The sequence below is a fragment of the Cyprinus carpio genome, chromosome B2 (assembly GCF_018340385.1).
Source record: "Cyprinus carpio isolate SPL01 chromosome B2, ASM1834038v1, whole genome shotgun sequence".
In the NCBI taxonomy this organism is placed as follows: domain Eukaryota; kingdom Metazoa; phylum Chordata; class Actinopteri; order Cypriniformes; family Cyprinidae; genus Cyprinus; species Cyprinus carpio.
The window spans coordinates 15,803,949-15,825,900 of NC_056598.1; the positions used below are offsets into that span (position 1 = coordinate 15,803,949).

The 21,952-nt window shown below is 38.2% G+C and overlaps 1 protein-coding gene across 1 annotated transcript in view; it reads left to right on the forward strand.

Annotated features, from left to right (window-relative positions):
* LOC109101199 (cadherin-7-like) overlaps positions 1-13,769 on the forward strand; it is a 57,070-nt gene extending 43,301 nt beyond the window's left edge. The window contains exons 10-12 of the mRNA XM_042718320.1: positions 3,280-3,397; positions 3,502-3,753; positions 11,969-13,769. Coding sequence (XP_042574254.1) covers positions 3,280-3,397; positions 3,502-3,753; positions 11,969-12,477 — 879 coding nt within the window. The 3' untranslated portion in view covers positions 12,478-13,769. The remainder of the gene's footprint in view (positions 1-3,279; positions 3,398-3,501; positions 3,754-11,968) is intronic.
* The last annotated feature ends 8,183 nt before the right edge of the window (positions 13,770-21,952 follow it).

Genomic DNA, 21,952 nt, shown 5'->3' on the forward strand with positions numbered 1-21,952 from the left:
TTACCATAGTCCCTCAAGAACACTCTCTATGTGTTTTGGACACCCCAGACTTCCATCACTTCTAACTTTCAGAGCTCTCTCTCATATTAGAGGCTAAATTAATTTCCCGCCTCTCTGAGGAACAGTAGAACGGTCTCTTTTTCTCTGAATAGAGATGAAAGTGTTTGTATGTTTTCATAATGATTTAGTTTCCCATGTGATTCATGTTCACTTCCATATCTTCAGCCATGGGAGCACTTGAGCGACGCTGCAGTGATAGTCAAATGCTGTCTCCATAGCGTGACTCTCTCTTGTGATTCTTAGCATGATGAGTCTGTCCTTATAATGGCCCTTAAACCGTTGTACCTGCAAAACAGAGGCTCTCAGACATCCTGGAGTGCTTTTGGAGACCGAATCTGAAAGTCAAAGCCTTTGAGTGAGGCGTTCTGGAGCTGTTAGACAAAGAATTTTGATCAGACAGAATGTTTGCTGTGAGGCACAATATCATCAACAAACAGTGATGGCACTTTAACTTTCTTTGTCACTTCAGTGCCTTGCAAAATAGTCACAAATGCTGTTTGCCTATTTGCGTCTGAGCGAAATAGGCTCTTTTTCAGCCAGCCTTCAAGCCTGTTGTTACACTGTTATCTACAAGTGTATCTTCACTTTGTACTTTCCATATGCCTCATCTGCACATGTGTATATTTAAAGCTTCACACCTGCTCCATAAAGAAGTCAGATGCTCTGAAAGAGACTGTATGGAGCTCTTGAATTTGAATCAACTCCTCAGAATTGCCTGGAGGAAGAATGAATCGTTGCATATAGTTGCGTGAAAAACCTGTTGCCAGGTTTTGAGAGCAAATGAAACCAAGTTTTGAGTGCAAATTAATTTTTTTTTACTTCTTTCCTTCACAGAGAGAGCAAAAAACTACATCATTTCAAAGTAGGTATTGCATCAAGAAGTAGTCGACAAATCGATCAAATAGTTTTGTGTTCACTTGATCCCAATCAGACATGTGATTTTGCATTAAAAAGCAATTATCAGTATATAACGAACCAGAACGCAGGGGTCTCAATATGCATTTAAAAAAAAAAAAAACATTTGTCTATTTTTCACTTGTTACAATATCATAAAAATGCAAAACACACACACACACACACACAAATAAAAAATAACCTTTAACATTTTTTAAATGGTAGGTTTGATTTTATTACTTATGACTAAATTGTTTAAATCAAACTAATCAACTTATTTTTATTTGAAAACATAATTAGAGCATTGTTAATATCTTGTTTTCATTAGCAGTATTGTTTAATTAGTGCATTTTTTGTCTTCACTATTGTTGATGATTCCGTAACATTTAAAAAATGGGCTCTAAAATTCTGAAACTCTAAAAATATCTAGATGAAGTCAGTTGTTGGATGACTAGGCGATCATAATCACCCATCCCCAATGTACATGATACGAGAGGGAATATTCCCCATCATTGCATCCGAGTCTAAAACAGATGGCTTGTTGAAAAAGGTCCCCAGATCCCCATCCAACAAGTGCCTATTATGGGGTCACAGGCACCAAACGTATGTCTTCACCTTCGTTTCCCAGCGCAAAGCTCTTTTCTCTGTGCCCTTGGTTTCTCTTTTGTTCCTAATGTGACTTTTTGAATTTAATAGAACCTTAATATGAATTGAAGCTGCAGTCTCTAAATGAGCCAGGTGATTTGTTACAGGTGATTTAGCAGATTAGATTATGAGGAGTGAGTATTTTCCCAGGGGTTTTGTCTCTTTAAGGTCGTCTATATTCTGTCTTGTTTCTTTATGCCTCAGAGACATGGTCAGCAGTGGCAGGCTGAGAGACTGGTGTTTTAAAGCGCTTGTGACTGCTAACTCTCCACGGGCGGTCTCACTACAGTGAAGATTTTCCCTTCTGTAAAATCAGGTGGCACAGGAGACATTCCTTGCCCTCCAGCCATTTTTACATGTACTGCAAAAAGGCTTAAATCATCCATATTTTTCTATAAAATGTGCTTCTTGGCTGCACAAGAGCCATTTTGTGTTTTTACACTATTATTCTAAAAACGATTTACTTTTTCACGTCTCCCAGGTTAGTAAATGTGGAATTAGGTTTGGTTTAAGAAGCTTTGCCTTGGCAAGATGTTCTTATTCATTTTAAATGAACCCATTGCCTCAATGATTTTATCAATACACTTTGCATTCGCCTTAATGGACTATCTGTAATTAATTTTGTCACAGTTTACTGTAATCAGCGCTCGGTGCTGAGGGAACATCCTGCTCTGCTTGTGTCATTTATGCAGGTTTTTAATAGTGCAACGTTTTACGATTTCAAAAATATTTACAGATAAATGATAAATCCGTCAGAGTTCCTATTGCCAAATCCTCACTTAGAGTAAATGGAGGGTGGTGTTAAAAATAACTGAGTGGAGAATTAAAGCGCTGAAAACCTTTTGGTGAGTACAAGGTCATATTCCTCGGACGAATGAGGAAATGATGCAGGAGTGTCCGTTAGCCACCGCTCTGCTGCATTTATCCTATGCGTAAGGTTTTAGGAGATATTTCAAGCAGATTGAGTTTGTGCTGACTGCAAGGGAAGAGCTGTGTACACAGTATTTAACCCAGCCAAAGCCCACAGATTAGGCCACAACAGTGTGTCAGGAGAATCTTCTTAGTGTACCACCTGATGGGTCACCCTGATATTCATCTCTAAAGCGCAGCACTTTGCCCAGCTTTGGGGGTTTCGGTCCAGATTTAGACCGGGATGGCCCTCTACTTTGCTAAATCCCTGGATACCGTATGAGCATCATCTCACACTGATAGCTTCCTGGCTTGGTCTATCCTCCTAATGTTGTTTTCAGCATGATTTAAACTTGTAAATTGTGTATTTTTTTTCCTGCAAGTTCACCACATTGAATTCGGCTGATGGTTGAAAAATTGCAAAACGGGTTGTTGTGGACGGTAAAGATTCTTCATTTAATAATCAGAATTAATTGGCTTATTATTGGTTTCAACCTGTAATGTCCTAAATAGTCTTACTTTTGGGGATTTTCTGAGCAAATATTGATATATGCTATTAATTTCAATTATTATTTTACTAATTAATAAACATATCAATTAATTGATTCCAGTCATGAAATAGTGAGGTTTACCTATAATCTCAAACATTCATTATTATGGCAACACTGCAGTGTTTTGAGCGCGAGAAATTTGGATTATTTTGTCTGAAGCGAGGCAATAACAGCAGTATTCATCTTCCTGTTCTTTACTCCCTCTTCGACACTGTCTTAGGTCATTGAAACTATAAGTGCGGTGGATAAAGATGAACCGCCCAGCGGGCATCAATTCTTCTTCTCCCTCACTGCAGAGACAGCTGGAAACATGAACTTCACCCTCAGAGACAATAAAGGTATGTGATTTCATTAAGACAGTTTAAAGCGAATCCTTAATACTCAGACCAAAAGACTTCATTTTTTCACTTTTCACATGATATGTCTCTCTTTCTCTATGCAGACAATACCGCTTCAATTCTAACTAAGAGGGGTGGTTTTCAAAGGAGGGAACAGTCTATGTATCGACTGCCGGTGTTGATAATGGACAGCGGGACCCCTGCTCTCAGCAGCACTAACACGCTGTCTATTAGAGTGTGTGACTGTGATCCTGATGGGACGCCCCAGTCATGTGGCACCGAGGCCTTCACGCTGTCAGCTGGACTCAGCACTGGAGCTCTCGTCGCCATCCTGGCCTGCATCATCACTTTACTTGGTAGGAAATACATTTAACCCTTTTGAAAACATAAAGCAATGTTTAAAGGGATAGTTCACCCAAAAATGAAAATTCTGCCATTATTTACTCACCTCATGTCTTTCCAAACCTGTATGACTTTTTGTATGAGACAGAACTGTCCCTTTAGTAAGCCTGTATAATGAAATGGACAGAGTTTGACAAAGTGCTGCATTTCTTTGTTTGCTTGCCAAACATTTTCTCGGTCTGCCCATAGATGTGATAAATGGACAGTCCAACCTCAAATGTTTGGAGTCAGTAATGTTTTTTTTTTTTTCTTACTTTTGTTCAGCAAGTATGCATAAAATTGATCCAAACTGACAGTAAAGACTTTTACATCCTTACAAAACAAGATTTCTATTTTAAATAAAACAGATTTAAACATAATATTATGTTTCCTGAGCCACAAATCAGCATATTTCAATGATTTCTGAAGGATTATGTGATAATGAAACCTGGAGCCATGGCTGATGAAAATTCAGCTTTGTCATCGCAGGAAGAAATTACATTTTGAAGTAACAGCTATTTTAATTTGTCGTCATATTTCACAATATTACATTTTATTTTATTAAATTAATGCAGCCTTAATGCAGAGATTTCTTTCAAAACAAACAAAAAAAGATCCCAAGCCTTTGAACAGTAGTGTATTTTGATTTATTTATTGTTATTTTTTTAAATAATGTGACATGGGACATTTAATAATAAAGCATAAAGGGTTGATTTAAATTTCATGTTGTCTTTAAGACAAAGCTACTGTGCTTTCTGAATTCAGCTTGCAATCAAAGGATATTTGTCCAATTTTTGTTATTGTTTTCCAAACCATTTTTAAGAGCTTTATTGCATTTCCACCTCCCCCGTACTGACATTTAGCACACAGTCGGGCTGCCGTTACTTTTGAAGCCTGGCACGACAGCTCCAACAGTTGGGATGCGGCGTGCGCTGAGAGGTCTGCTTGGCCACAATTGACTTGTTTACCCTCTCCAGGGAGGCTGCTGGTCTGTATGATTACTTATTATTTGGAGCCCTATTAACTGATTGTTTGATGAGTGACCTCTAGCCAATATGTACCATTCACTTGGTCTGATTGGTTGACTGGCGAGTCTTTGTGTTGATTTGCTGACCTGAAGACTGCACAGAGGGAGTGAATGCAGTCCTGATGGTTTGATTGATTTCTTGATTATACCATTGATAGGTTGTCTCTCTTGCTGTGCTGGCGGTGTGGAGATCTGTCCACGGACACATCCACAAGTCTGTTTGCTGACAGATGTTGTCTCTGTCTTAAAAAAGTGTGCTGTTATTTTGACAAGACGGGAATTTGTGCACCCACACATCTTGAACCGAGTCTCAGTAATTTCCATTGTTTGATTACCCTCATCCATTGTTTGACAACTCTCTCTCTCTCTATCTCTCTCTCTCTCTCTCTCTCTCTTTTTTTTTTTTTTTTTTTTTACTGACTGCATAGATGGCGAATAAGTAACAAAGAAAGCTCTTTCTGCTTCCTTGGTGCCATTACATCTAAGTATGAACTAGTTCATCTCTATCTCCATAGAGACGTTACAACTAAATGGTAGATCTGAAATAATACACCGCAGTGAAGCCAAGTGCAATATGTTTCAATTTCACGTTCCTTAAGAACTTTGCTGTTCTTACACATGACTTGGAGCACCATATATATAATCACTTCAGTAAAAAATAAAAAAAGAGGATTTTTTCAAAATTGATTTCAGAATTGAGTTTATTTTTCTTACCCCACTGGCAAGCAGCTTTTTTCGCGGTTTAAGCATAAATATTCCGAAGAAAAACAACTTAATAAATGGGTTAAAAAATAAATTTACACTGCAGTTTAAAACTTTGGCATCTGTAAACTAAAGAGCACAGCTTGTGGCCAACAGTAACAGACTCCATCCTTGTGTTGATTGATCATTGTCTCTTAGCCTTTATCTTCTGAATGGGAGCTCAACTAACAGCTGCAGCTGATGTGCAATAGTCATTCCTGTGGTTTGTCGTCTCGTGTGAATGTAGGGTTCTCCAGTGCCGCCACCCCCACCCCCCTCTCCTCCCAAACTACATGAGTTGGATTAGACCACTGCGCTGCCTGATCTGAGCAATGCAGTTATTTTTGGCAAAGAGAGTCCGGCCCCAGGGGCTCGAGACTGCTCACATGGTTGAGGGGAGGAGGAGACGGAGGAGGAGAGCTGCGGAGGGAAAAAGAATCTTCTTTTTCTGCTTTTATCTTTTTTTCGGAGTAATGAATCAACAAGCTTTTTGACTGCTGTTGCTTTAGTTATCAAAGCAGTGCACAACTAAAACCGTGCCAGGGAATGAATGATACACAAGGACATGACAGCTTTGAGTCTTTTGTCTTTTTTTATCTAACAACAAACAAATGACTTTCTCCATTAAAGGAATTGTTCACCCAGAAATGAAAATGCTGTAATTATTTACTCAGCTTTGTGTTATTTCACCCCGTATGACTGTTTTTCTTTTGTTGAAAGAAAACAAGATGTTTAAAAGAATGTTCATGCTGCATATAAACTTTTAAAAATAAAGGTTTTTAGTTGGCGTCAATGTTTTCATGAAGAACCTTTAATCTTAATTGAAACCTTTCCATTGCACAAAAGATTATTTATAGCAGAAAACGCTTCTTTAGAATCTTTTAGAATCTGCAGAAGTTTTTTAAGGAACCCAAAATGTTTCTTCTGTGACATCGCTGTGAAACCCCCCCTTTAGAACCTTTATTTTTAATGAAAGTGGATGGTGACTACAGCACATCATGCTCAAAAAAGAACAAAAAACATCATAAAAGTAGTCCATGACTTATACACTATATTCCAAGGCTTCAGAAACCACATGATAGCTTTGTGTGAGGAAATAGTCATTATCTATTGAAAATCCTACACTGACAGTTGGTCACCATTCACTTTCATTAAAAGGAAAAGAGCACCTTCTTTTTCTGCTATAAATAATTCTTCTAGAATTCCACACAAAAAGAGAAACTCGTATACGTTTAGAACAACATGGGGCGAGTAAATGATGACAGAGTTTCAGACGAACTCTCTATTGCATGCTTGCCTAGTGTCATTACAACATCTCAGTTGTGCTGTCAAGCCCAAAGATTGATAATGGCTCATAAAATATTTGATAGGAAGAAAACGGAGTTCAAAAGGAGGGATCCGACCAAACTGCTGTGGTAAACACATTGCTATTTATCAGTGTTTGCATAATGTAATCTAAAGGATTTCAGGAGTGCATATCAGATGATGACAGCCGCTGTGTCGCTCTAGTTGTTCTGAGGGAAACCTTGTGCTCATTATTTCAGGCTTAGGTGGAGGAACACAGAGAGGTCAGGTAAGCCTGAGGCACTCTGATACATTCATGTCCACGGGTCACCCTCGCAATGGTGACATCACCTTTTCAATTTCTGCTCGACCGATTGCAGGGCATCTTGTCTTCCAGGCGTGCTTTCCCTATGGCCTCCGACAGTGCAAGTGGACGGCAGTCAGTAATACTTATGAGGGCCCTTAAGGCGATGTAGTGTGCTCTTGCATCACCCAGAATAAATCATATTTTATTTTGCAGATAATGTCGCCAGTGTGAAAACCCAGGGACAGACAGGTGTCATAAAGCACAAACACCTTGTGTTGGGCAGCGGCATAAATGTCAACAGCCAGATAGATCCGCATATCGCCAGTATATCTTGATTAGTCTTCACTGCCCTGGGCTATTGGCAGTAGTTGAGATATGTGAAAGGAACGCATGAGAGCGAGAGAAAGAGAGGGAGGGAGTGAAAGAGAGAATGAAGGGCAGTGCATAATCTAGTAGTCGCTGCCTCATTTTTAGGAGGTCGATGAGAAAGAGGCCCCCACAAAATATCCCACTTGTTGTTTAATTGATTCTGGATGACGGATTGTTTTCTCAATCCAATTACTGCAAATTGAGGATAATGTTAAATTGATCTGCTGCTCCCGATGAACATCCATCTTGTGTCAAAACTGCAGAGAGGGTAAATCAAGCCGTAAAGTGGGCACAGTTTGTAACAGTTAAGACTTAAGACTGCATTAGATCTATATAACTCCTTGTAATCACACAAGAATGGCTTAAAAAATCAGAAAAAATGTTTCCCTTTAGGGATGCAACACCTCGTCACTAGAGGAGTACACTTAAAGATACTTTTTTGTATCTTATTTAAACCTAAAAGGTTCATAGTAGTACCTTAAAGGTACATATTACTACTCAAAGGTACTAAAATGAACCATCTAGAAATAAGTAAGGTTGCTTAAAATAAAACAAGGGTTTGCAAATAATTAGATATCAGCAAAATAGACGTTTTTGCTTTAAACTGAGTTGCTTTGAGTTTAAAAGAGAATTTCTTTTTTTGTTTGTTTGTTTTTGTCCTAGAAAATATTGAAAACACAACTGCATAAATATAGGATATGCGTGTGTACATTATTAATGGATAGTTCGCCCAAAAATGCCAGTTGTCATGATTTACTCACCATCGTGTTGTTCTGAAGTCGTATGACTTTCGTTTGTGGAATGCAAAAGATACTGTACTTTTGCATAATGGTCAAGCTGCTATTTTTCCATATGGAAGATTGAATATTTTGTTTAAAGCATTTCTCATTTTACAAAGCAAGCAAACAAACAATAATACTGAGACAAATAATATATCAAAAAAAATTCTAAATGCAAAGTTTCAGTACCAAGTAGATTATAGCAGATTACCCAGTTATGAAAAGTGTATTCATTACTGCACATCATTTCATGTTTTAAATTCTCTTATACACTAGAAATCATATCCAAAGTAACCTGAGCTTTTTTTTACTGAAACCAATGATCACATTCAAGATTTCTAAAAAACAATTCCCAGATCTGGAAAAATCCCTGAAATTACATATCTATTTAATTCAACACAACTGAACTCTGACAGCCATGTCTCAAACTTTTGTACAAACTCTTTGTTCTATTTTTAAGGTTTCTCTGCTATTGTCATATCATACAGAATTGTCTGTATTTGGTATACAGGATTCACTCTTAAATATGAAAGCTCTTTATGGCATTTATGGTTCTGTGAAAAACTTTTAACATCCATGAAATAGCTGTATGTAGCCATGCTCACCCTTCACTTTCATTATATGGCAAAGAGCAGTTGGGACATTTTGCATAAAATATCCTTTTGTGTTCCACAGAAGAAAAAAAAGACATGACATTTTCTATTTCTTTATCTTCAGTTTTATAGCGTTTTCTTTGTTTCGACCCTGTAAGACTGTTGCTCTTGAATTTAAGGTCGATATTGGCTTTGCTTTTGTTTATATCATCCTGTGTGTGTGTGTGTGTGTGTGTGTGTGTGTGTACTGTGATTATGACTGCACACGTGCAGCCGTTGCCTCGCCAGCCCACTCGCCCAGCTTGTCTACCCCTGCAAAACGACACTAGGCCTGAGGATGAATTATGAGACTTTGGCACCATATTTCACACTCGCTGTGGCAGGCCTGAAGGATGGATCATTAGACGTTTGCCTCCCTTTTCCCTCCACTCTATCTTTCTCTCTCTCACTTCAGCCTGCTCCCACTTACACCTCCTCTTTCTCTCTCCCTACTTTATCTGCTCCCTTCCCTCCCCCTCGAGCTCGGTATTGGCAGCCAAATACACATATGCGCTATCTACATTGAGAGAGAGAGATATAGACTCCCGTGGGAGGACTGTGTTGTGGCTGTACTGTAAGATCCTTCGCATTCATGGGTCTAAGACCGGCAACACGGAGGATTGGTTTTTGCATTCCACACACCACAAAAAATGGATTTATTTCACTTTTTTGTGCATGTGTCTTGTTATGTTAGTTATTTCTCGCTATGCGCTTCCCCTTTTCTTTTTTCTGTATTGACAGAATTTCTCTTTCACAGCATCTTTTTCTGTGCATTATTTGATACCCGGTTTGAATCGCCGAGACACACGTCTTTTGTGCAGTGGTACAGCCTTGCCTCTCGTTGATAGTTTTGATGTGCTTGTATACAGGGTCTGTGCTTTCAGGGCAGGGTGATATTTTCTCACTGACATATAATCCACTCTTATTTTACATGTACAGTAGGCATATGCCGCACTCATTAAAAGGATTTAATGCTGGCCTTTTCCGAATAAGCAGCTTGTGTATGAGCGGAAAGCAAGGAAGTGGTCGTTAAAGCCTCATATTTACAGCACACATCCTGCTCTAAATCTCGCTCTTCATGCATCTATGTGTTCATCTCTGTCTGTTTACTTAAGTTCACACATGACAGAGCTAAAAGTGAGAAGACAAAAGTGCTAGCGTGCGTTTAATTCCCAGCCGTGCATGTGTTTTGTGAGCAGAGAAGGGTCTGTACAGTTAATAACCTTTGTAAACAAACATGCAGGATGAGATTAGATCAGACTGTAACTCCTTTAACACCTCCCGCTGCCAGGAGCACCTCCCATGATGAAACACCTCCTGCTCGGGATTTGTCAGCAGCGTTATTAAAATCACTACAACCCAATCAGATGAACTTATTGATAAAACTAATGTACCAGATCTGCCCTAATTGAACTGTAGAGATAATTCAGCTTATCGCTCATGTTGTAGCTTAAAGTGTCAGGCCTTGAGGCACGATCGTTCTATAGAGTGTAAAACAATGAGAAAGTAATATTTTGGCTCGGTGTCATAAATATTGTAGAGATACAGTCATGGTCGAGTGCTATCTGATTCTACACCTTTTATGTCTTTGCTTATCTTGAATGGAGGGTAAATGGACTGCTTGAGAGGTTGTGTGTTTGTGTGTGGGTGTGTGTGTTTTAAAGCTTTGGTGCCTCTAAAACTAACCTGGTGCCTGATATTTCATGGAATTGTTGTTTACGGTGGTGGGGCATGAAACTGTAATGAAGCAATTTATTAAACACTCTACTCCCATATAAAAGGTTTTTTTTTTTTTTTTTTTTTTTTTTTTTATTGTTAGCAAATAGTTTAATCGTAATGACTATTTGCACAAGGTGTAAACAGCACTGTGCAGCTATTTGCACCTCAATAGTCTGGTGGAAACCAACAGAACTAGGAACAAATGCGCTGTCAGAGAAGTGGCCTTGAATTTTTTTTGTTCTTTTTTCAGTGACACAAGTTCAAATCTGACTTGTAATTCCACATACCAACTTATCTATCCAGTATCCACTCTTACTATCTATTATTAAAAAAGAAAAATAAATAAATTAATAAACAATAAAATAAATAGGCAACATACTGAATTAAACATAACATTTTGAAGCAAAACTGAAATAGTATTTGCTATTTGGAAATACCAATAAAACAATCTTTCTTTTTTATAACTTCAAAAAAAAAAAAAAAAAAAAAAAAAATCAGAATATTACAGTGTGTATATAAATGTATATAATAGTAATAATAAAAATGAACTATTTATACTATTAGTACTTATTAGTATTATTAGTATAGGCAATAAAACATGCATGTTATATTACATAAGACTATGTTATTATAAAGCATATAATATAATGGTTCACACACACACACACACACACACACACACACACACACACACTCACACTATTTTACTATATATTCTATGATAAAAAAAAGAGTATACAGTAAATAGTAGGCTATGCATATGTAATGTAATATGTACATTGTCATTCAAATGTTTGGGGTCTGCTTTCTGCTTAGAAAGGCTGTATTATGAAATATTATTACAAGTTAAAGAGCTGTTTTCAATTTTGATATATAATAAAATATATTTATGACATAAAATATATGTATATTAATATGTAAATATTGCATATAACAGAAGAAATATTTCAGAAGAAATCATAGTAATATGCTGAAATATTTCTTATTGTTATCAGGGGGGACAAAATGCTGTGCTGGTTAATATTCTTTTGGAAATCATGATTATTTATTTCCAGGATATTTTGATGAACAGAAATTCGAAGGAACAGCATTTTTATTTGAAATACAAATCTTTTCTAACATTATAAATGTCTACACTATCACTTTTGGCAAATTGAATGGATCCTTGCTTAATAAAAGTATTAATTTCTTTAAACAAAACAAAACAAAACAAAACAAAACAAAACAAAACAAAAAAACCCTTTTGAACAGTATTGTAATGCTAATATGTTGTGTCACTGATGATAGCTCTGGTTTGCTTACTAACAGCATGTGATTCCTTTGTCTTTGCAGTGCTGGTGCTGCTGATTGTGACAATGAGGAGGAGGAAGAAGGAGCCTCTGATCTTGGACGAAGACCGGGACGTGCGGGAGAACATCGTGCGCTACGACGACGAAGGTGGAGGCGAGGAAGACACAGAGGCCTTTGATATGGTGGCCTTGCGAAACCTCAATGTAGTGAGAGACAGCAAAGCTCGCCGAGACGTCACCCCGGAGGTGCCCACCCTTTATTGCTCCCGCCCTCCACCTTACAAAATCACCCCAGACAACGGGATCTTCCGGGAGTTTATATGGGACCGCCTGAAGGACGCCGATGTCGATCCTTCCGCGCCTCCCTATGACTCCCTGCAGACATACGCTTTCGAGGGCAGCGGCTCGGTGGCCGAATCCCTCAGCTCCCTAGATTCCCTGAGCACAGACTCGGAGCAGAACTATGACTATCTGAGCGACTGGGGACCTCGCTTCAGGAAGCTAGCTGACCTGTACGGCCATGGCGACAGCAGCAATATATTCTCCTCCTAGCCGGGATTAAAATTCCTCCCAAGGTCTGCTCAATCAAGGGCATAACGGAAATGAACAATGATCAAGAGAATACCACTGACTCATTGATGCTTGACAGAAGAGGGGAGCAAAAAAGGGAAACATTCAGTATGCAGGGGGGATTTATATCTGCAGAGACCAGCGGTTTTGATAGCCAATAGACAGTGGGGATTCGAGTAGGAAGCACTTCTATTTAAATTGCAGTTAGATGCCAAGACTGGACTCAGGGTGTGGTTGCAAGCTCCCAAAGAGTGATCTTCAGGCCCAAGAGAATAATGGACAGTGGACCGCAGGGAGATGTGAGCTGGTCCAGGAATACCAATTGTTTCAAAGAGACATTTGAAGTGCTCTCCCTATGGTTATAAATGAGAACAGTGCCATCCAGCTAGCCATACAGCAGCGATGCTCGAAAGATCAATGTTTCTGTTCTATCAGATGTTCCTATGACTCATAGGTTCTTCGAAAAAAATCAATATGAATTCAGCAACCGCTATCCTTTCCAAACGCATTGCCTAGCAAGGAACCGCAACTGTTGCTTTGTAAAATATCCTTTACGCATAGCTTCACGTCTGTTATCAGGCCTTAGTTCAAACGGCAAAATTTGGGTCGAGGCGCATCGCTATCACAACCTCTGAAGTATCCTGCAGTTATGCCGACCAAAATACAAGTCAAACTTATAGTGAATAGACTTTGATGTATCGAGCAGGACAGGCCGGAGTGGATTTAATCATTGAAAATGTATAGTACTTGCCTTTCAGTTGAGGCTGTCAACATGAGTTATTTTGTAAGTTTGTAGAGAGAACCCTTATGACAGCGAGCGTCTGAAGGGGAGTCTTTTGTATTAAGTCTATTCCTTTCTCGAAAAGCTCAGTCTCAGTGGAGAAACTCCAAGCGCCGAAATGTATTTGTAGTGCTCTATGCTGTCCCGTGTACAGTTTTATTTTTATTTTTTTCGCAGTGGTTCTTGCTGAATATCTTGTGAGAGCTGTTTGTTTTAAAGCAGGCCTGTTGTCGATATGACTGCCAAAATGTAAGGGAAAAAAGAATGTAAAGACATTATCCTAAATAATATCTGGCAACGTGTGATATGGTGTATAACATACGGACAACACAGACCTTACTACTACTACAGTATATTCAATGTTTAGCTCTTGTCCGACAGGTTATTTCATGATTTCGAATTGTAACGATGTGAAATGACAGTAACACATGCTCAGTTCTAAAGCTGGGAAGAAATTTTGTACAGATTTTTGTAATAAAGCACACAAATTGCAGCACACGGTGTGGCCATTTCCTCATGACTGCATTCATTCATTCATTCATTCATTCATTCAGACAGCCAGGCAGTGGTGCATATTTAGATGTGGAGATCTCACTGCTAAATTGGCTACTTTTGTTTGTGGAACAGGGTGGTTTGCACACAGACATGATGTGTAATCAAGGCTAGATGAGAGAGCCAACGGAGCCTTGAGTTTGATGAATGACACAAGGCTTGTCAGAGCATTTAAAAGGCCTCAGCTAAATTAGCCTCAGAGAGAGGAGATTGATGATTCAGTTAGTGAACGCAAGCATACATCCAGAAATACGATCGCACGTCTAAGAGCGGGAAGACTGGGTGTGCCCCTACACGGTCGGACACGAAGCTTAGGCTATAAATTGTCTCGCCCAGGCTAGTTAGATCCCTCCAATGAGCGCGTTCAAACTGAGCCTAGTCTCGCTGTCGGACTCAAACACAGCTTGACATGTTAAAATGGCAGTTTTTCCACGAATGCCTGTTGCAGCCTGGCCTCCGCGATCGCAGTGTGAGATAGCTGTGATCTTGTCTGAGTCATGAAACATGTTCCATCTTGGTTTCTTCCCCAACAAATTCTGGCATTCGCATAGATCCTGTAAACTGTTTTTCAGATGGCATAAGCATTTGGAGATTGAATCTCAGTGTCCAAACAATACATGCTTTCAATTTATCACTTTGTACACACGCTCAGTATCAACTGTTGCTGGGCCTGTCAAAGCCGGAGATATAAATTCAATTTGGATTCAATAGGATATATTGTCTTCTGTCCAGTCCGGATGATTATAAAGTGACCATTTTATGCCGTCGATAATGGATTTATCATTTTGTTTGTTTATCTGACTAAGGGTAATAAAGACTGAGAATACTGTCTGTGATCATTAGAGGGAAGCTGCTATCAGAAAGCAAATGTAATTATTTGTTAACTGGCTCGCTAAATGAAAACTAAAAGGGCAATTGAAATCTCGTTTGACTTGGCACTAAGTAATAATAAATACAGTTTTAATTAAGCAAGTCACTGCAGCGAGCAGATAATGCAAACAAAGGAGGATAGGGTCACCCCATCATTGTTCTCTTTACAGACATGAGACTCTATAACACATATATCAAAGGGACTGAAAATCAATGTCGCCTTTTTCTTTTCATGAGTTTGATTCTGTTTACTTTTCCGAACTGGCTGCTGTTTGATTCGGGATTATGGTCATTATTTGGAAATGATCTCATAAGGTACATGAGAGGAATGCTGGGCTTGTTACAAGTGGCTGGTGAACGAAATGGAGCTTAATAAAACATACTGAAAAGAAAAATCATTCATTCGCTGTTTCAAGATCTCAAGCAGACATTCATAATTTATTCAGAATAATTATAAGAACAGCTCTGAATAGAAAGCCTGCTCATCCTGTCCTCTGTTTCCTTTTTATTTACTTCACGTTGAGTTATGTCTTTTCTTAATGGCTTCATATATTTTTTTCATTAAGTAATGTGAACTCAGTGTCAGGCTGAGAGTGAATGCCTGGATGTCTAAGTGGTTTGTCCTGTCGGAACAAAGGAGAAGGCTTATCTTTATTGTGGCAGACAATCAATGCCCTGATATTCAACAGCTTCTTCTCAAAGACGGTGTACAGAGTGACATGTTCATGTTTGTAAAGGATACCTCTTCAATTTGTATGTATAATTTTTAATAAAATAATTCAAATTGTTGCAATGAGAGTACAGTGCAAGGTCATTCCAGCTGCTGAGTGATTTAAAAGTGTGATAATGATAACTCCAGACCAGTGGCTGATTTCTTGGAATTAATATGACTTATAAAATGAGTTTAACACCACAGAAGTAGTCCTTACTTTCTCCTCAGCTGATTAGCATGATTTAACAAGTAGTTTTGAAATGGCACCTATACCATTAAATTGATTTGACGAGCACAGTCAAGTTTTTCATATGAAACGGGAAGTTTGAGTGAGGGATATTGACAGACATGGAAGGATTTTTTTTTTTTAAGTGTTTAAGAGTAATAGGACATGAACTAAAAACAACTACAAGGTAGCAAATTTATTTGTAGCAAAAAAAAAAAAAATAAAAGGATTTTTGAAATTGAACAAAAAGACAAGTCTGTCATTAATGGTGGTTTTAATGAGGGAAGGAAATACTACAACCCCATAAAGTGCTGTGAATGACAAAATCAAACTAAAAACAATGGAGAAATAAAACTATTGAACGTGCTGATTATATATAGAAACAATATATTTTATGTTTATTGTAAAATAAGCATGTATTTTGAGAGTGTGGGGAAAATCTTCATCATTTCCGGGTGTTAAAGTGTTCTTATGTTGTGATTTCTTTTTTGCAGTTGTCTGATTAATGGAGATTTCTTGGGTAATGTAGTATTTCACCAGGAATTTCTCTGTTGAATATGACTATTTAAAAACTAAGTTGAAATAATGTGGACTGATGGCTTCAACAAGAGACTAAACCATTGATTAACCATCTTGTGGCTCACAGTAGGTCTTTTGTTAATGATTTACAAGTTAACTTTCAAAATCAATTACCCTATTGATAAAATGAATGGGATTTTTACTTCTAGAACCTGACTGCTGCACTCTATGGGCTTTAGCTATGGCAGCCATGAACCATAGGCATACTGTCAGAATATGTAGCCTACAGCATTTTTTTTTTTTGGGAAGAAAGTCATGTAGAGGTATCAGAGGCTCGGGCCCGTGTTTTCACTCCCCTCAAAGATTTTAAATCAGTTTGACAGACACAATTGTAAGAGACAGATCTCAGCAATATTGATTGGAAATGTTTGTTCCTATTTGACTAAAATATGACGGCTTCAGGCTTTCCGTGAAGAATTGCGGTCCATTTAGAAAATTAACAACATTAATAAAGTCTCCCTAACACAACAGAATACCCGATTCTTGCTTATACGGTTCCCATGAAACACTTATAAAGCTCACGCTTTGGATTTACAGCTTTCATTACAGTAACGAGATGTTAGTGTGCGTGTTAATATATTGCTTCCTTCTCCTCAGTGGTGCTCGTTGTATTTCCACAACGGCACGAGCGCTGCCAACGACACTCACTTCGCCATCGATTTCCTCTCTAAATTAAATATACGATTTTATGCATTTAACAAGATTGCTCCAAGGAAAATCCAATTACCGCTTCAAGCCAGTGGAAAACTCATTAAAACAGCCAGGATAATTATGCAAGCAATGGCTGTTTTAAACCAAGCAAAAGGCTAACGAAGAATTCGCAAATGTTATGAAAACATCTGGGATTCAGGATGAGATTGAATACCATGTAATAGTATTTTTTTAAACGGGGTTATAATAACAAAATAATAAGAGAGGTATGCAAAGCAAAGCCTTTAAGGGCTCTTCTAATGGTGTTCTGATCGATATTTTTAAAGAGCAAGTCTTAGATCTGTATTCACAATCAGGCACTTCCAGCGCCGGCCAAATGCAGAGCTGCCTGGTGCAGACTGTTGTTTTCTAGTCATCTATTGACATTCGAGGGGGTTTGTCCTCTAAAGCTAAACCCTGGGTTGAATGTCGACTCTGTGGCTTGTGTATGTTTAATGTAGTATGCTGTAGTCCCATGCACATATCTTCACACTGCTGAATGCGGCTTTTATTTGCTTTGAACTGACCTTGGGATGACTGTGATGCTCCGCTTTGAAGTGTTGATTCTGTCAAAACAGTCATATATACACATACATAAAAACCTCTCCTTTGTTTTGCTCTTTCTCTTGCTCGCTTTCTGTCTATATACAGTGCATTGTCTTCAGGATATACAGTATAAATTACAACATTTTTTATTGTAAAAAAATAACTTCTGAAGGAACTTTGCTCTTTAATATTCTATGAAAAGCACATTTAAAAAATACTTTTGCAGCAGTTGACAGCTGTGAGCACAGTTTAAGTGCTATTTCAGCCTTTCTTACAGCTAGATTTGCTTGTTCAAATTGGTTGGATGATGCTTGTGCTCTGCAATTTTCAAGTAGCATGACAGATTCTCAATTGGAGTGAGATCGGGGTTTGACTGGCCCATTTCAACATTGAATTTTTTTTTTTGTTCTTTAGCCACTCCAATGTTAATTTTGCCTTTTTTTGTCCTGCTGAAAAACGCTCTTATGAATTTTAGCAGGATGAAATATGTATCTGCATTTTTCTGCATTTTACACCATCTATTGTTCTCTTTATTTTAACAAGATGCCCAGTCCAGTCTCACAGTGTGATGCACCGCCACCAGCACTCTTCTCTGAAGGTATGGTGCTTTCTGGAGGTGTGGGCAGTGTTATATTAGCACCACATGCATGGCTTTGATTTTTGGCTGGAAAGCTCTATCTTGGTGTGATCTAACCATGAAATCTTTTTACACTTTCCAATGGAGTCTCTATTATGCTTTTTGACAATCTCCAGACGTGCCTGTAATGGTGCCTTTTGTGCCACTTTCCTTTATACAGGTCAGCGTTCTGCAGAATTCATTATGTGATTGACTGATGCACCTTGACTCCATTCAGAGCTGCCAAACTCTGTAGATCATTCACAGTGGTTGGCCTTTTCATGTTTTCCAACATAAAACAATATATATTGCATATTGGAATGATTTCTGGAGGATATTATGGCAGTGAAGACTGGAGTATTTGTTTCTGAAAAGTAGATCTTTCTCATATTCAATAGTGTTTTATATATGTATGTATATATATTCAAATTTTTCATCAGTCTAAAGCTGAGACAATATGCTGTTATTGACAGAATTATTTGGTTTTCAGTGTGCAGCTGCATACATTTGCGTCCTTATAATGAATAAATAAGATATCATACATCTCTGGAAATGTTTTAAAGATATTGACTGCTTTTATTTATTTATTTTTACATTAAATATATTTGATAGTGTGAATCTAACCAAAACAGTCCCAGAGCTGCTCTCAGTGCCTTTTATAAAGAATACAGCTACATTTGCACATTTCACATCTCACAAGAGCACAGTACAGCACAGAGCTGGGAGAAGTTCAAATTCTTGCATTTGCTTTAAAATAGCAGATCATTAACACACACTTCAATTTCACAGGTTTACTGGAGGAAAAAGAGGAACAGCTACTGGTTTTTGCCTTGTGGTTGCCTTCTATTTATTTATTTATTTTTCTTCTCAGTCAATTGTTATGATCAAAATAGGGTGCTTGAACAGCGACGGAGGAAAAAAAAAACTAGCCAATCAAGAGCAGGAGGACGTAGCTTGGGGGAGGGCAGCTTCCCTCTGGGAAACTGAGAGCAATCAGACACACATAAAGCTATCAGAACCTCAATCTGCAGATTAGGACAGACAGGCCTCAGGCTGCACAACTTTAGGATAAGACAGACCCTCTATGCCTTTCTTAAGCGTCCGCAAATCAACTGTAAATTGCCACTCAGAAAATGAGTTCTCTACACAGCCAGAGCAAGACTAGTTTTTGAGCCTCGTAAACTCTTTCAATTATCTTTGGAGATAGGTGTCTTAGAAACTGTGTGTCACAGTTGCAGAGTTTTGTGTTGGCTGGCAGAAAACTTTTATGAGGGGCAGCAGGCGGGAATGTCATATCTAGATCATGGCTCATCTGATGAGAGCTGTAAGAGGCTCTCAGTTAGAGTTGAGTCTTAAGTGCTCTATCTGCTTTGATACTCTGTCATCATTCTTCAGCCAGATCTCTTCACTTTCCTTCTGTTAAATGCTGCCACTTCATATCAAAAGCATGTCATTATACGATACATCTTCTTGCATCTTCAAAAGAGATGTTAAAAAAGTGAAGTGCCATACCACAAAATGGACCATTCTTTTGTGAAGAATATTGTCGGTAAGCCACAAGAGAATGTGAATATTGTCATACCCCTTCAGGTTCTTTGCAGACTCTGAGCTCTTATTGATTCTGTTGCTTGGAATTAAAACCGATCCACAGCTGGTGAAGAGACTTCTACCTGCTATCGCTGAACTGAGGCTCCACCCACAAGCAATGATGTCATATACGAATGCTCCAATTTAGGAGTGATCAATGAATTCTAATGTAGACAGTGATGTTTACTAATTTACTCATTTTAATCATATAATTTTTTTACAAATATTATAGTGCAAAAAATTCGTGCTCAGCAAAATTTTCTATAAATATACTTTCAAGAAGTGTCTAAAAACAGTAATTCTGTGAAATATTATCAGTATTTCAAATAGCTATTTTTTCTAATTTATATGCAAACCTGAATTTTCAGCAGCAACTATTTTCAGTCTTCAGTGTCAAATGATCCTTCAGATATCATTCTAATTTGCTGATTTGGTGCTGAAGAATTGTATTGTATTGTATTGTTTTTTTTTATAATTGTTAATTTTATTATTATCACTTGTTGAAAACATTTGTGATGCTTAATATTTTAGTGGAAACCATTCACACTTAAAAATAAAGGTGCTTCAAAAGGTTCTTTACAGGGATGCCACAGAAGAACCATTTTTGGTTCCACAAAGAACCATTCAGTCAAAGGTTCTTTAAAGAACCATCTCTTTCTTACCTTTTTATAATCTGAAGAACCTTCTTTCGCCACAAAGAACCTTTTGTGACACAGAAAGGTTCTTCAGATTTTAAAGGTTCTTTATGGAACCATTTAGACAAAAAGGTTTTACTATTACATCGTGACGCACAAAAGTTCAAAAGAACAGCATTTATTTGAAAAAATAATTCTTTAATGCGTTCTTACTAAATGATTGTACTCAACCAAACTTTTAAACAGTAGAGTATACTAATATCATTGATGTTTTGTTAAATAATGAATGAACTTAATCTTGAAAATGCAGCTTTATTATTTATTTTCTATGAATGCGGAAGTATTTTTTAGATTTCTAATCTCTTTCTAGATTTCTGTCATTTAGAATGTGCAAATCTGTTGGCCTACAGCAAGCATTTTGCAAGTTAAATGTAGAGTATTTATTTATATATATTTATTAATGTGCCAATAATATGGTTGAATTTGAGCAAATAGGGTGGATTCTACACTTTAGAAATCATGCGCTAATGAGTAGTACCATAATCAAATGGCAAAATTTTAATGATCCAGTGGGCGTTCTGCTGACTTCTGCATCTTCATCCACAGGAACAACATCTCAAGGGCGCAAGATATTTGGTAAACTGTGCTTGTAGCCAGGCATTTGAATGCCGTACCGGAGGCTGGAACATTTCATGTAAATGAAGTTTGGAAAGAGATTGACCTGCATCCTTGATCACTGCGGCATCATTCATTCTGATTAGGGCACAGATCCACACGACTCATCTAGGCTGGTCTGATGGATTAGCCGGCCAGACTGAAGCCTCCTACAGGAATTCAAAAACCCTTAGAGTTTAATCACCCTCAAAGCTGGTGGATGACAATATTTAAGAATGGGCAGGCAGCAGCAGACTGGATGCATAACAACGTGATGTTACTATTTCTTATTTTTGTTGGATAAAATGCATAAGTGAGAAACAGAAGCCTCTCAGCTGTGATGCAATTTATGTCTTCTTCTAAATCTTACCTTCTATCTGCAGTGTGAATGACATTGTAGAGAAAAAGACCCTCCGCAAAGTCACTTTGATTGGATCGCTATTGAAAAAAAGGTGAACAGCCCTTCATTAGCCCTCGGTGAGAATGAATATTGACTTTAATATACACTGTCAGTTTTTTTCAGCTCTTCTTAGTGCCTGTCATACTCAAGGGCTTTCTCACTGCTAATGCTGAGCAGCACCAATCACCACCCTATTGTCTGCGAATGGGCTCCTGCTGTCGAATGACTGAAGCTCTGTTTATCATCCCAGAGCGGTTATATCCTCCTAACCCACCATATAGGATTATCACGGACGTAGAATAGCCATAATCAGGTTAATCTGCGCATGGGGAGCCGGTCTTAAGGCGCGCGTGACTGTGCAGGGTGAAATACAGCTGCGGTAACATGTTCAGACACAAGCCACATAAGTTCTGCCACATTAGTTGTCCTCTGTATGGAGCATTGCATCACATCAGTGTACTCGATGAGCCGTTGTCACCACAATCAACATTCATATGGAACATTGTTACCATTAGATGTAGGACAAGGAACTCTTGCTGACATGGTGAATAGATTCCATAACAGTTTCAGTGGTATGAACAAAAGGTGCAGAGGCAGCAAAGAATGATT